Raw genomic sequence first — 16129 nt, 5'->3', positions numbered from 1 at the left:
TTAATTTTATCTCCTTAACTAGGGCTGTGCACGCCCAAACTAACTATCTAAGCATTTAATTTAGAGTTTAGAAAATTTATCTTTATTAACAAAAAAAGGTGTGCTTCAGATCATGCATCTTTTCTCTGTATCCTCTTCATGGCTTGCTGACAGATTATTTTCCTTTAGTGTTTTTGAACCATTAATTAATGGGCATTCATCAATATTTTGTTCTCTTCAGTTGAAATTTTAGACTGGGGATTAATGTTTGACCTTTTGTGAGAAGCATGAAGGTAACAATAGTTAAGATCTACTACCTGTGGGTATATTAGGGTTTTGTTGTCATTCTTTCCCAGTGAAAAGACAATTGAGCAAAAAGAAAATCAGGTGCTGGATGCCAGCTGGCACCCTGGGCAGGGGAAGTGGGGTGGTGCATGGGGTTACCCCCCTCAGCTGTGCTCTTGCTCCTGGCCCAGAGGTGTCTGTTCTCGCTCTAGGGATGTTTGCACAAGGTATTGTAGCAAATCCTGTGTGAACTTCAGTATAACCTACCAGAAGTAAATCAGTGGTACATCAGTTGCTAGTGGTGTTTGCAGCTTGTCAGCAGCCCTTGAGAACAGGCATGATGGAAAAATTTAAGGTGGCAACTTCGCAGGTCACCCTAGTTCAATTTTAACAATCAATTACTTATTATACTTGCTTAATAGTGTTTTCCATCATACAAGAATTCATTCTTTTAGTAAAGTGAATATGGACAATGGGGTACTTGCCTTGATCTTCAGATACAGTTTCTTGTCTGTTAAGATACTGTAAATGGGGGCTGTGGCTGTTACATTGTCCCACCTGCTATGGCACAGTGTAACCATGGCTGTAACCACACAGCACAGATCCCAGCTGACTGAAAACCTAAGGAGCCAGCCAGGAGCAGGACTGTCACAGTGGACTTGACGTTATGCCTTGTGAAAATTCTGCTCAGTGGCAATTCACACTGTAGTGAATCTTTCATTGTAAAACACAAAATCTTCCTCTTCAAAGTCTTAGTATAAAAATTACATTATTTAATGTAAGAATTGTCCACTGAATGTGTAGAAGGTTTCTCTCTGTCACTTCAAAATCCAAAGAGCTCGCTTATCATTAAAATTTTGTAGTTGCAGTCTGTAGTGGATCATGGTTATGGGTTTGTATTCCGTCTTCCCTGTACCTGATTTGCTGTCACTGTTAAGCTTATTTTAAAGTATCTTAAACTATCTTATTCTCAAAGAATGCTTTGAGACTTAAGTAAGTGGTATTCTAGTACCTATCTGTAGGATATCTGGTTTTCCTTGTTCTGCTTTCAAAGCTTTTGTTAGGTGTTTAATTTATTGAATCATCTAGACTTTTCTTTGCAGTTGCTAAAAAAGGTCATGTCAGTACTTCAGAAGTAGTAGATCCTCCTTTCCAGGAATCTCCAGTACTGAAGGCAAATGGTTTGTGTGCATTAGAATTTATTTGATAGCTGTTGAAGTTCAGATTCTTTTTAAAAAATCATGTTTCTGACCGCTTCTTTTTCTGTGTTTCACTTAGATATGGGTGATACAGTATTGTCAAGGTTTTTTTTTTCTGTTAATAAGCAAAAAGCTTTTGATGTATCCAGTCACTATGAAATACATATTTTCAGTTCTTTTGTACTTACCTGTAAACAGTAATGGTATTGCCATTTCTGAACTAATTTGAAGATAAATTCTGGTCGGAGCTAGGAAAGCATTCTTTTTTTGTGTGTAGCTAGGTTTTGGGAGTTAAAAATTGTGCACTGTGCTTGCTCTATAGGCTATTCATTTATGCTGCCTCCGGGAACATTATTCTTCCTAGCAGTAAGTGTTTGGGTAAGTTCCCTTTTAAAACGGGGGGAAGGGGTAACAAAAGCTGCAGGGAATATATTTAACAGAAAGAACTTTTGGCATCACAGAGATACATAAACAGTTTTTTAAAAATGACGGTATTGAAGGAGATCAAACACAGAGATAACTCAGTATTTGTAAACACTTTTGACATTTGGAGTTTTTGACAGGTAGTTACTGTACGCTTCAGTCACTTAAAGAGAGCTGCTATATCTGGGTGGTATCTTGTTTAAATTAAGAAGAACTATAAACTTAGGCAACATGTGGCTGTCTCCAGTTACCTGGTGTATAGGTCCATGATGAAATGTATGACCCTTCATATTTTTGCCAGCCTGATGCCAAGAGAAAGACATATGCATGACTTTACTGCATTCATTTAGACTTTGAAAATATGGTAAAGAAATTAGTTTTTATCTTCCCTGAACAAGATTCAATTCTGGAACAATGTTTCTTTTTAAAACAAAACTTCTAAGATTCTGCTTCAAAATTGTGCAGGCCAGGGGAAGGCAGGAAAAAGGGATTGTAAGAAGCAAGAACTTCTTTCAGGACTTGGCTGACGCTGAGAATACTTCAAAGAATTTGGCATCAAGTTGTGGTGTAGTGATTTAAATCTTCTGCTTTCTCCATCTGCAATACTGGTAAAATATGTTGAGAGTAAAATTCATTTGACTGTTTTGCTGTTGCAAGTTTAGATGAAAGTGAGGTAATGCTGCTGGTCAGGATAACTTCTGAATCTTGTGAAATCAGAAGTAGGAACTGTGAGCAAAGTGTATACATTAGCTGAAGACAGTAGTCCCAATTTCAGTAAAAGTACTTTTTTTTTTTTTTTTTTTTTTTTTTTTTTTTTTTTTTTTTTTTTTTTTTTTTTTTAAATGAGACCAGAGTAACAGGAAGTAATACCCTGTTATTTGTTTTACCAGGCTGTAGAGGCACTAAACATTGCTGTGCTATTTTGGAACTCTGTATCCAATTGTTTTCTGAGAAACTGTGAGGATGGTATGAGATGGAGGGGACCATCCCAGGGCGGGGGCTTGGGCCAGGTCTCAGCAACATTTGCAGTCAGAGCTTAGACTGCCAGTTTGAAGTAGCTCTGTTTTAAAATGTTGTAAAGTCTGTCCGTTCCAAGAAGAGATGTTTTGAATTTAAAATTGGTATTTTATTTCAGTTTCTGATATTTGAGCAAAGTTTACAGCATAAAGGCAGTTTTTTTACAATACGGGAATCTGACTAAAGTCCATGTGCATAAATAAGAGATTGCATAGCTAGTCTAATTCAATATTTGACAACTTTGATGGACAACAGAGTGATTGGAGAGGTTTAAATTAAATGTATGGAAGATTAGTACAGTGGAAATGCATGATAGATGCATTTACCACTTCCTTAATTTTACTTGTTGATTGCATTTATGATTGTGTGGTAGGGAGCTCAGTCCATAATTTCTTTTCCACTTTGGAGTAGAATCTCTTAACACTTAAATAATGAAAAATAATGAGGAATTGCAGTTCAGAAATTTAAAGTCTTAAATAATTGCAATACTTTTTACATTATCTTTTTTAAAAGAGCAGCATTTTTTTTAAGACTGATTTGGCCTTGTACTTCAGATATGATGTAAAAACATTCAAAGTTGTTTTGTCATACTTTATGTCTGAATTTGGTACAGCTGTAAACACAACATAGTCTGGCTGTGTGATCAGAAGGTGAAAAGAAATGGGCCCTGGAATATTTAGGAAGCATCTGAAGAGTTTAATTTAAGAAAAAACACAATAAATAAATAACCAAAGGGTAAAAGTCTGTAATTTTGACTTGGTTTTTTGCATTTGCCCTGAAGAATCACAGACTCATACGTATGTTTTAGGAGGACACTCCAAAAACCCATAAATGAATTTAACTTTAACCTGTCTGTGCTCCTGGGAAATGTTTCTGCTTTTGCAGACTGTAACATTAGTCTGGAGAAGGAGAGGCAAGTATGCTGCCAGGAGGTTGTGGCAGCTTCTAAGTACTTCTTTTCCTTCAAGGATTCAATATATTAAACATACTTAATGTTTTGAATTTTCCAGTTGTATTTTAAGTTAAGGCAAGATGTTTGATGTGCTGTGTGTGCAGAATAAAGTTTTTGGCCAGAATATTCTCAACTATTTCTATTTTTAGAATACCTCCAGGAAAAAAAAAAGCCCAAACCAAAGGGAAGCCTGTATTTCTTAAAATTCAACTTAAATTAAAAGTACTGTTATTATCTCTTTTTTGAGGGGCTTCAAACAAATGGTTAGCAGCTTACATTAAATACTGTATGTGTGAATATACTGATAGAAGATAAAAAGTAGCTGCTTTCTTGTTCAAAGATTATTTGTGCTCCCTGTACAGAAAGGCCCCCCCCATGCAAAACACCAACACACCTTCCCCCACCCTTGCTCAAGCTGGAGTAGAAATGGGTCTTGTATTGATTTATTTAATGTCAACAAACTCCATCAGAGTAATGAAAGAAAACAGTATTCTGTTGTTACTCTCTTATCATGCTGTACGTCTCACTGTACAGTGCTTAAGTCCAGGAAATGCTCAGGAACCCAGGGCTTGTTTAAAATACAGTATTTTAGATTAACCAAGCATGAAAGTTGTGACTCTATCCAGGAAGAAATAGGAAGGCAGTGCAGCTGTCTCAAAAAGTTAGTGGAATTGGTGCTGTGCTTAAAAAACCAACCAAACAAAACAAACAAAAAACCACCCCAAAACCAAACCAAAAACCTGCAGTATTCCTGGAAAGAGGAGCCTGTTCAAAGTCATCGTGGATATGTCCCAGCTGGAGCAATGGTTTTGCTTTTAGCTGTAGCACAAATGCAGAGATCTAGCCTCCTGACTGTCTCAGCTGAAAGCAAATAAAAAGTCAAAGGAGCCCTATTTTTAATTTTTAATCTTTTATTTTTCTCATACAATAAATGAGATTTGACATGATGAAAACATCTAAATCGTGATTATGAACCAAAATTGAATTAACACTTCAAAGTTTCTTTTTTCATCTCCATGTTTGCATATAGTGCAAAAGTTTTTAAACAGTAAATGAACCAACAAAAACCAGTGTCCAGTGAACAGATGCAGAATACCTAATAGATATTGTCATCTAGTAAGACTTAACATTTTGTAGGAATCTAGAAAGCTTATCAATGGGCATTTTTGGTTTCAACTGATTTGGGTATGTAGGAAGTGTTAAATGTTGCTTGAACAGTGTGTAAGGTACTACAGTGGTAGCTGGAGGCACTTAGCAGATGAAGCTCTGTCAGCTTGGCTTAGGTGTGATGTAAGGGACCACAGTAAGATTAAGAGAAATGGGGAAAAACCACTCTCCCAGCAACAGAGCAGGCATGTGGTCATGGTACTTGCTCACTGACAAGCGTATCAACACTGTCCTTGCAACCATCTTCCCTTGCCTGTGAGGCCCAGCTGACCTTCAAGTTTCCAACTCATCCGCTCCCATCCCCGTGCTACTGCCTCCTGCCCTGACAGTGTCCTTGATGCAGGCCATTTTCACTTTTGACACCCTGCAGGGATACAGCCTCCCTAAAATCTGAGAGTGTTGTTTTCTCTTTCCTCAGCACTAACTTTCCTTGTAAAAATTTCTGATTTGGCGGATTCTGATTTCAGTGTAAATGTTTGCATGTTACTCCTCCAAGGGTTTTCTTTTGTTTTGGTAGCTTCTTAGACGATTTATCAGCATAAAAGGTTTTTGAGATGCTCCTTATAACGAAACCTTTGTATCATTTCTTTTATGCTGGGAGCAGTTCTCTCTGCTTCAGAAGTCAGACTGTAGTGCAGGCTTGGAGTAGACAAGGACCTGGTTTGTTTTCCAGTTTAAACTGTGTTGGTCCATTTGTGCATCGTCTGAGTTGACTGTTGTTTGTGGAAAATATTGTTTAGCAGCTGTGAGTGATACCAAATGTCAGAGGTGGCAAAGTATGTCATGCTGGTATCAAAGCTGTAACACTTAACAGAGGAAAAATAATTTAGCACTGCAGCTCTCTTAATTGTGAAGCTGGAGTCCAAACTACTTAATCTTACTTAGTTAACATCTATTATAATTGCTATTAGAAACATCTTTTTTGAATATGTGATGACTATTAAATACCAATGATGAATGAAAAGTCATAAAAGTGTTTTTCTGCTCCCAGAATTGTTCTAAGCTTTTTATCAAAAGTCATGCTGTATTTCTTTGTATTTTTTAACATATTTGACCTGTCTGGGGATTCAGTGAATTAAGATGCTAGAATTCCAAACCTGGCTTATGGCCTGTCTGATTATCACTTAACCTGCTTAGCTCTCTTCATAGGAGTGCATTTATGTCCCTTAAGAATCTTTCCTCTGCTACGTGCCCAGACACGTGTCATGAAACATGTATTAAACAACTGCCCTGTTTTGGGGCGTTCTAGCAAAGGAGGAGTACTACCCAAAGAGAGGACCAGTACTCTGAGGTGAGAATGGTATGTCCCTGTTAAAATCCCATTTTCTGTTGCTAGTACAAGCTACAACAATTTTTTCCAGACTCAAGCTTCTTATTCCCCGTATCTGCTTTGCCTAGTCTTGGCACCCCTCTTTGAATTTTCAGCTGAAGTTACTTACATCCAGTTCTATGACTTGCTTCATATAGAAATGAATTTTTAGAGTAGGAAGTGCAAACTTCTTTGAACTATTGGCTTTGGACAAAATTTCCTTTTTTTGCTTTCATGAGAAATTTATAGAACCTGTCACATTTCTAAGTACTTCAGAACAGTGTGCGTGTTCTTAGTGTGATTTTGCTTTGTGGGTTCATTTCCCCAGTTACCTGATCCTTTCAGCTTTCAGACTGCACGTGCATCGTGTGAGTTTGGCCATATGCACAGTTTCCTGTAACAGAATTTTGCTGAACACAGAAGTTGCATTTTTATCAATTTGCTCTGAGGATCATAATGTTTAAGAAAATGCCGAATTCCAGCTTCTCTCTCTGTGGCCTGGAGGGAATGGTAGGATTTTGTTATTTCTGAAGAACTTAGTTGTAGTAGGAATTTTCTGATATTTTAAAGCTTGGCTTTACAATTGTATATTATCTATTAAGGAAGTCTCCAGAGGGTATCTGAGTAGATCCAGAATTTCTAATTGGGTAAATTGTCTTTTTATTTATTTTATTAAAATAACGTGCCACAAAGCAACAAAAAAGGCAAGCCCAGGTATGAAACTGGAAATAAAATTCAAATAGAGGAACTTGCTGAATAAAAGATTCTCCTAATCTAATTTGTTATAAAAGGGTAATTTCTGAAAAAAGCAAAACTTGTATCAACAGAGAAATACTCAAAAGTATTAATGCAGTTCATATGACAAACTGCAATATTTTTCAATTACAAAATCAATTTTTAGTTTAAACTTCAGGTAATTTTCAGCCAGTATGTTTCTGAATTACGTAATGGAATGAGTCAAAGGTTATCAAGCAAAAGAAGGTAGGAAGGTGCCATTCTGGTTCCTTCCAATGGCAGTTTTTTATTATGGCTGAAGTGCAAAATACTGGTTGAGAAAAACTCACAAAATAATTTTTTGAGGAGCCAGGAAAAGTGCCACTGTAGTAATATGCTTATTATGAGGGTATTTGAAGACATTTCATTATCTTTCTGAAATGGAATTATGAGGTTTTTTGCTTATTTACAGACTTTACAGCTCAAGTTCTCCTTTCTGAGATTGACCCATTGCTTCATTAACCAAGTACCAGCTTTTATAGGGAAAGTATATTTTTGTAATTATATCAGACAAGTAGTTACTGTTCCCAATGGACAAAATTCCTAAACCATGTCCTTGACAGAAAACACAGCTGTGTGTTTTAGAGTATGTATGTGGGTGTGCAGATGTGTGCAGTAGTCAGGACGTGTGATCTCATTGCTGTGTCTACAAAGGAGACACATTCCTCCTTCTCAGGTCATATCACTGACTAAGGCAGAATTCATGTGGCATCTTGATTTCTCCCCAAGCTGCTCTAGATGGAGTGTGAGTTTGTTTGCCCTTGTTCCTTCTGCAAATCTCTTGCTGCCTTTCTTGGACGTGTTTGGATTTCGTTGAATGGTCTGTCAGAAGATTATTTTCCTTACGGGTATAACTCGTTGATCCGACTCAGAAAAGGCATCCAGCTTAATGAAAAGTCATATCCCCAGCTACTGTTGGTTTCTAATATCGTCCAAGTGTTGTGCCTGTAGCAGGAGGAGAACCTGCAGGACTCTGCCCCAGGATGGGCATCGTGTCAGCCGTGTTACAAGACCAAATGGAGTTTCTTGTAAGGACAATTTTCAGGTTCAGCTTTATTTATTTCAATGTTGGTTTATTCTTATTTTAATGTTGGATAGTTTTTCCTACTCCTCCTGTGCTGATCTATTTCAGGAGTGTTTTAAAATGTTTCTTTCATAAGAGATGGTTACAAACAGCATGTTGAACTTGTTCAGGGAGAATTTCTGTGGCTTGTTTGATGTTAGGGACTGCATTTCTTGGATATAGTTTGCTTCCAGCATAGATCCACAGTTTCAGTTTAGCTTTTGAAAGCATTATTATACATTACAGAATACTTACAAAACTTCTATATGTCGTTATTTCTTTGATGCTGAAAAATTTTGTGTGGAGTTCCTGCGGCTAGGTTGCTGTGCATATTGTCTGTCATAGCTACTTTTTGAAAGGAAAGGCTATGCAGTGTTGTAAGGAGATCAGTAACATCTTCAACTGCTTGGAGACTTGACCTGTGTTACTCTGTAATTGCTGTTGTTTTCTACAATGCTGTGTGAATTTGGAACCAATTTATCATAGGACACAAGTACCTGGAGTTTATTCTGAAGGCTATAAAACTTTAAAGTTTTTTGACAGATTTGTCTCTCGTGTTGTGGTGGTCTTTTAGTCTTCCATGTTTCCGAGATTGAAACTTAAAGACTTACTTAATTTAAAAGATGATGAAGCCAGTTGTTAAAGATCACTGAATCATTAGGGTTAGAAGGGACCTCTGGAAATCATCTAGTCCAACCCCCTGCCAAGGAAGGGTCACCCAGAGCAGGTCACACAGAAACAAAACATGAACAAAGTACTTATTATACTATTGTATTCTTACAGTGAGTAAAAACTGTGCCAGTATTAAGCTAATCAAGGAAAAAAAGCCTTATAAACAAAAAGAGAAATAGAACTATCGTAGCATAATCATGCAGTGTACTGGTAGAGGTTATCATTCACCTTGAAGAAGTGGACAGACTTTGATTATGAAATGAGAGAACTAAGGATCTCAACTTCTAGTTTTGTTTTGTATTGCATGTAGAAAATGAAATCTATTTGTGCCAATGTTGTTTTGTTTTTTTAATAGCTTTAACTTTGGTTTGGGATTTGAGAGATTTTTTTTGCATTTGGCAACTTGGTAATATATATATTCTATTGTATATCATCTCCACTTAATATTAACTAGGAATTATCTTTGACACTGAGAAATACTACCACAAACACTAGTAGTTTTTACTAGCAAACCAAGTGGTGGAACTCCAAATTCTATATTCTGACTTAAATTGCAGGCTCATTTGGTGATTCCTGTGATTTTTGAGAGACACTTATTATGCACTGAAAGGCTCATTAAGGGTCACTTTTGTAGATACTTCCAATGTGCAGGTATGTTATCTTCTGTGAAAACAGTGATTTGTGACAGATAAGAAATAGAGTAAATTGTTGGCTTTGCTTATTAATACCTAGGAAGCAAAATCAGAAGCAATAGTGTATAAATGGGTAGAAGATCTGTAACATCAAACTGAGATTCCAACTTTCAATTGCTTCCATGTAATGGTAGCGTGCCTGTTGACAGACACTGTAATCACTGGAGAGGCAGGAACGGGAAGATATTGCTAGAATTCCTAAAATGGTTTCTTTTTTTTTTTAACTTGTATTACTGTGCATAGTTTTAATCTCTCATGAAGACAATGAGTTTAATGAGTTGTAATTCTGTGTTGGTTTTTCTACTCTATGGAAAATTAAAAGTATTCATTCTCCTGTGAGATTTTATAATATCATCTTAGATTTGGCTGTGTTAATGGTGTGAGTGGGCTGTCCTTGGGCACTGCCTATAGTAATATGGCAAAACAAAAAATATAGTTTTCATTTTTTAATAGTATAATTTGCTTCAGGCTGTTAAGCTAACATTGATATACAATCATAGAACCACTTTATAAGTTAATTTTGAAGATTTTCTTGCAGCTTAAGACAAAACTTAATCGTTTTTCCATACAAATTCAGATTTAATAAGATATTTTCAGTTACTGGTGAGACATTTTTGTTTGGTGAATTATGCTATACTGCATAATATATGCAGTGTTCATCACAATTAAAAATACTTCTCTTTAAATCTTTTTTTTAAATAAGTGTTGGTTGTTGTTTGGGGTTATATTCTCAGCTGAAGGAGAAGGGTCAGTGACCACAGCAAACTGTATGTTAGATCTTTCAAGTTCGTAACATTTGTGCAGTGCTTCTAGTTCTTCTGTAGTGGTTGTTAGGAAATGTTCCACCAAAGAATTTAAAGGTCTTACCAGGTTTCTAACTGCATTTTGCTTGATGAACATTAGCCTGAAGTTGTGAGTTTTCAACATAGAATCATAGAATGGCCTAGACTGGAAGGGGCCTTAAAGATTATCTATTTCCAGACCCCTGCCATGGCAGAGATACTTTCCACTAGACCAGGTTCACAGCCCCATCCAGCCTGAAAACTCTGGGGATGGGGCATCTACAACTTCTCTGGGCAGCCTATGCCAGTGCCTCATTATCCTCACATAAGGGATTTCTTCCTAACATTAATCTAAACGTATTCGCTATCAATTTAAAGCCGTTCCCTGTTGTCCTGTCACTACATGATCCGTATTTTTTTTTAGGCTCCCTTCAGGTACTAGGAGGCCACAATTAAAATACCCCCAAACTGTCTCTTTTCCAGGCTGAATAATCCCATTTCTCTCAGCTGTTCCTCATAGGAGAGGTGCTGCATTCCTGTGATTATCTTGGTGTATCCTTCTGTGGATTCATTCCATTAGGGCGGTGTGCTGGGAACCCCAAAGCTGGGTGCAGCCCTGCAGGTGGGGTCTCACCAGAGCAGAGCAGAGGGGCAGAACCCCCTCCCTTGCCCTGCTTGCCACACTGCTTTGAATAGCCAAGATCCAACTGGCGTTCGGTCTTTGAGTGCTCGCTGGTGGCACGCGTCCAGCCTCTCGTTCATCAGCACACCCAAGTCCTTCTTGGCAGGGCTGCTCTGTTCATCCCCAGCCTGTGTTGATACCAAGGGTTGCCCTGACCCAAGTGCAGCTCATGCTTTGAAAGAATCACGTGTGTTCGTTTGATCAGAAATGGATGTGGCTTGTGGCCATGTGTCTGGTGAGTTCTCTTAAATCCACCCTAACATTCCCTTTCTTTTCTCTGTCACCATGAATATTTTCTAATAATATTTTGCATGGGACTACCAGTGGGAGTTGTAAGTACTTTTGCAACATTACGCTAAAGAATGGATTGACCTAAGTGCACCGTTTTTACATTTTTAATGAATGGTTACATTGCCAATATGTCTTGTGCAACAGAGAACTGAGTTCCCACAGTAGAAAAGGAAGAGTAATTAGAGGATTAGGAGAGGGATCTGCATGACATTAGTCTGAGAGACAAGAATTCTTTGCGTAATAAAATTGCCATGCATTTGGCATACCACTTCTGTGAGATTATGTTGGCATGTCTGTGTGTGTGTGTGTGTGTGTATGTATATATGTATAAGAGGAACTTAAATACAAGAGCTGATTTCTACCTTTCTTCACCTCACCAGTCTATACCCTGTATCTGAAGGTCTAAAACCTCAGGTTACTGTTTCTTCCCAAAGGGATTAAAATCTGTTTGTAAGGGCTTCATGAACTTTGCTGTATTTACTTTCATAGCTGATTGGGCACTTATCTGTCAGTCTGTGAAAAGGGAGCTGCAATAGCTTCTTCTAGGAAACTTCTGCCTAGGAAATAAGCAATAAGTTCCATCTGCAGATCTGCCTGCATTTGGCACAGACCCAGTTCTTCTCACACCTTCATACAAAGAGTACCACAACAGTATTTTTCCAATATCTGTGCATATGCTTGTAGCATGAGTGACTAATGAGTGTGTTAGTGAATACTGGAAGAAGTTACCATGTATCAGAAGATGCCTGCTGCTAACCTGGCAACAGTATGACACTGTCATTGCATAAACCCACTATAATATAAGTGTCTGCATGGGGATAAGTGCTCTGATTCAGAAATCTGCCAGCCTTTTAACTGTCACCAATGACTATTGGGAAGTAGGTAAGTTGACTGCTGGTTGTAGCCTCAGAATGAGCACAAAGCAACCTGGCTACAGCAGCTGCAGTTTTAAGTCTCTAATCCCAGTTCCTGCTCTTTCTGTTACTGGTTTTTAGCAGCTTGCCTCATGTTATTGTGCTGTTAGTTTTGTGAAAAGGGCTGGATAGTGGTGTGAATTGTACCACCACATTTCTGTGTTGTCATCTGTGCTGTGGTTCACCCTAAGAACAGGTGACAGCTCTTTCTAGTGGAGTGGAATCCTGTTAAGGATGCAGGCAGTTGCCAGAATGCCCTCCAGTGCCTATACCACTTCCCTCAATGGGAGTTTGGACAGCTTTAACATTACATGCGACTGGTTCACTTGGCAGTGTTGAACAACACAAAATCTTGTACAAAAATGCTGTTGGGAGGACGTGTCAGTCTCTGCAAAAAGTCTTCAGAGGTCTTCAGGGTAGTTGGGTGCAGTGATGCAGCTGGGTAGCAGACAGGAGCACTACAGGCTCCTCAGCCTTCACCTCTTCCCCTACAGCTGCAGCCTGCTCTGTTCTCTGGAGTTCATCAGCACAGTTCTGTTAGGTGTCATGTAGAAATAATAGATTTCAAATAAAAATATCAATATCTATCTAATTATTAAAAGTTTCCTTCATTTCTTTCTTTATAACCATGCTCTTGTCTGACTCCATATTAATATCATTGTACTTCATCAATCTTCAGGGAAGTCTCAATTAGTTTTTTGGGCCACTGTCATATATGATTATCAGTATAGAAAATAATTTTTCAGAAAGTTTGAATTTAGTGGAGAATTTAAAATATCTTTCAACTTTTCAATAGAAAGACTGTATTTGGACATACTAACTTTTTTGCAGCAGCTATAGACATACATTTTGAGAGCTCTGACCTGCTGACTCAGAAGTCTTTGTGGTACATATGTAGCCAGCCACATGTAAACCTTTGCAGAAATAAGATCAAAATCTGCAGGGTCAAAGACAGAATAGTTTTTACCCCTTATATAGCTCCTGTAATGCAGCTCAGGATTGCTTATTACATTAGTACAGTACCACGTGTGCATCAGTGACTTGCTTTCTATCACAGTTCCCTTGTTAATTCTGATAATGTACACAAGAGAAGGTTATGGGGCAAAAAATAATCCTTTTCTTGTCCCAGGTATTCTTAAAGGAGCACCAAAGAATTCTTTGGAACTTGTGAGAAGTTGTTTTTCTGTTCTCAAGAGCAGTAGTTGGGTGAGACTCCAGCTTTTCTTCATTGCTGAGGATAGCTTCACCAAAGCATTTCACTGTCCTTTTTACTGCAGTTAAAGGCAACTGCACATCTCTCTGCACTTTACTCAGGCAGAGCAAAGGACAAGATAATCCCCTTAGCCTGTTAAATGCTCCATCCCATCTGGTAGGTGATAATTGCATTGTAAGGGGATTAACACAGTGGGATATGCTTACAGTGTAATGAAAGCTTCACTCTGAGTGTGAAAGTCAGCTGATTGCATTCTAGCACTAGGGGACCTCACATTTACACATATTTTGTAAAAAACATAAAAGACAACTTTGATCTGGGGAAGGTATGCAGTACCTTTACGTGCCATCCTTCACATATTTGTAACAGATTTTAAATTTGTTCTGGAATATCGGTAGTCTGAATGTCTGAAATCCTCTCGTAGGAGCAGTGCAATAGACTTTCGTTTAGCCAAATGTTTTGAGATCATTCCGTGGAGTATTGCTACATTAAATGCATCCTAGGTGTTGGCTACTGTTTAATCAAAAGTACAATGACTTTGAAATCATGGGGTTTAATTGTTACCAGTCTAGGAATAGCCATGTTATTTGAACACTGCTTGGAAATCTTTGTCAGTAAAGGTGAAATTTGAACAAGCCACACTGTGAGGAATATCACAGTAATTTTGTGTCAGTGGGGATTTCTGTCAAGAGGATTTCTGGCTGAAAGCAACTCTTCTTGAAGCCAACCAAAATAAATATTTTGAAATTTCAGTTTCAAGCATGAGCCTAAGGTAGTGCAAACTGACTCTTAAAAAAAAAGTTTTAAATCCTATGTTTTTAAAGTTTATTTAATGCTGTCTTGAAGATAGTAAATCTTAAGGTTCAGAGCATTTCATAAGCTAACTGTGCCTTAACTTTCTTACCTTTCAAGATGATAAAGATCCTTGTGAAGATAGTTACATAGGGCAGTAGCTCTGGGTTGATTATCACCCTGTTGATTGCACTCTCTCCAGTCTCCCCATATGGTACAAGAAACTGGGCAAGTTGCTCTGTGCTGACCTGCGTGTGCTGCCTCACTGGTTTGAACATTAACCTGTTTGGTTAAAACAGGGTTTGGTTATCCACACTGTGCTGGGATGTAGCTTCATAGTCAGGTGATCAAATGAGAGTCAGGTATAGAAGGACGCACTGTGTGCAGTGGATGCTTTAGTGACGTTGCATGACCTTGCTGCAGGATTAAATTTTCTAATGAATTAGGGTTCTGTGACCAGCTGTGTGGCTGCTGTTTCTCTGGTTTCCATTTCCTGACTTAGCAGCTCTGTGTGCATGTGTGCTACTGGGAGTAAGGGTAAAATAAAATCTAGTGGGGGTTTATGGGCTGTCTGCAGGAACTTTGCCAGTCTGTGATGAAGTTATTGAGTGTGGTTAAGCTCAACCTTCTCTTATTTAATCATGGATCTGAGTGGGGTCAAGTGGAAAGCTAATTTTCCAAGTTCTGGTGATGAGACATGGATGATTTCACAGATTATTTTTTTTCTTCTCTCTTTTATTTTTGTTTATTTATTTTTATTTCTTTTAATGTGGCTGAGCTCTAAAGAATATTCTTAGTTATTTCCTTTGAGGCTAAAAACGTTTACCTGAGGAGAGGAAAACTAGGGAAGGTTGCTCTTTTATTTTCTGACATGTTGTAGTTTTAAATAAGCTTGTGTGTAAGGTCATGGAACTCAAAAAATAAACATAACAACAATCTTCCATAAATTGGAATCATGTCCCCTTTCCTTTCCTCAGTTGTTCCTGGAATATGGATTTGTCCCATGAAAATCCCTCTTGAAAAAACCATTACACTGACAATATTCAGAAAGTATTTTTAAGAGGAGTTCTCAGATATTTAGAAATGGGTTTTTAAACAATCCTTCCATATACATATTTAAAATATATACCAAGTCTATAGCAAACCAAATCATACATGATATATAATAAATTTTCTTCTTATTTAGGTGACAAACAGCATGTTTGGTGCTTCAAGGAAGAAGTTTGTAGAGGGGGTTGATGGTGACTACCATGATGAGAACATGTACTACAGCCAATCATCGATGTTCCCACATCGGTCAGAAAAGGATGTAAGTTGAATAAGCTTATTTTTCCTCCCTACAGTACTGAGATAACTTCAAGTATAAAAAACATATGTGAGGAGGGGCTTCATTTAGCTTTCAGCTGTACATGGCTGTTTCCTGTAGTAAGTGTTTTAATTTCAGTGAATTTGTTCATGTAGACTTCAGCCATATGCTTGTGAGTGGGGTTTTTTTGTTCATCTTGAAGCATTGCATTTGTAATTTAAATTGAGTTATTGACTGTATCTTGCGATTCCATGCAGTGTCTACAGGTTTTCTGCTGTGGTTTTGCATTTTACATCTTCAGCCATTTTTAGTTTCTGAAAATGCTTTGTGCAGTTTGTTTGCTGAAGTATTCTAAGTTAGGTATTTCTCCTATTTGGAATGCCACAAAGTTACAAAACTAGTAATTTCTAGTATTTTCCCCTCAGTAATGACAAATTGTATATTAGAACTGCATTGACAGTACTGAAACTCTGCTGCTTATTACCAAAGATGAATGTATTAAGCAGTAAAGTGTTTCACTTTTATATGGAGTGGCATGGAGAAATACATGGACGCCTTGAAAGCATGTCTTGAAGTTTGTTACCTGCAGGTCAGTAATATCATCTCACGGCAGGCTT

At 37.8% G+C, this 16129-nt stretch overlaps 1 protein-coding gene across 1 annotated transcript in view; it reads left to right on the top strand.

The window, feature by feature from the left end:
- Nucleotides 1-16129, top strand: part of CNOT2 (CCR4-NOT transcription complex subunit 2) — an 87749-nt gene that overhangs the window by 36985 nt on the left and 34635 nt on the right. The window contains exon 2 of the mRNA XM_063396474.1: nucleotides 15393-15515. Within this exon, the coding sequence (XP_063252544.1) occupies nucleotides 15405-15515 (111 nt within the window). The 5' untranslated portion in view covers nucleotides 15393-15404. The remainder of the gene's footprint in view (nucleotides 1-15392; nucleotides 15516-16129) is intronic.

This window comes from Prinia subflava, chromosome 4 (assembly GCF_021018805.1).
Source record: "Prinia subflava isolate CZ2003 ecotype Zambia chromosome 4, Cam_Psub_1.2, whole genome shotgun sequence".
Taxonomy (NCBI): domain Eukaryota; kingdom Metazoa; phylum Chordata; class Aves; order Passeriformes; family Cisticolidae; genus Prinia; species Prinia subflava.
The sequence above is the reverse complement of the archived record's forward strand: the minus strand, read 5'-3'. Positions and strand labels throughout refer to the sequence as shown.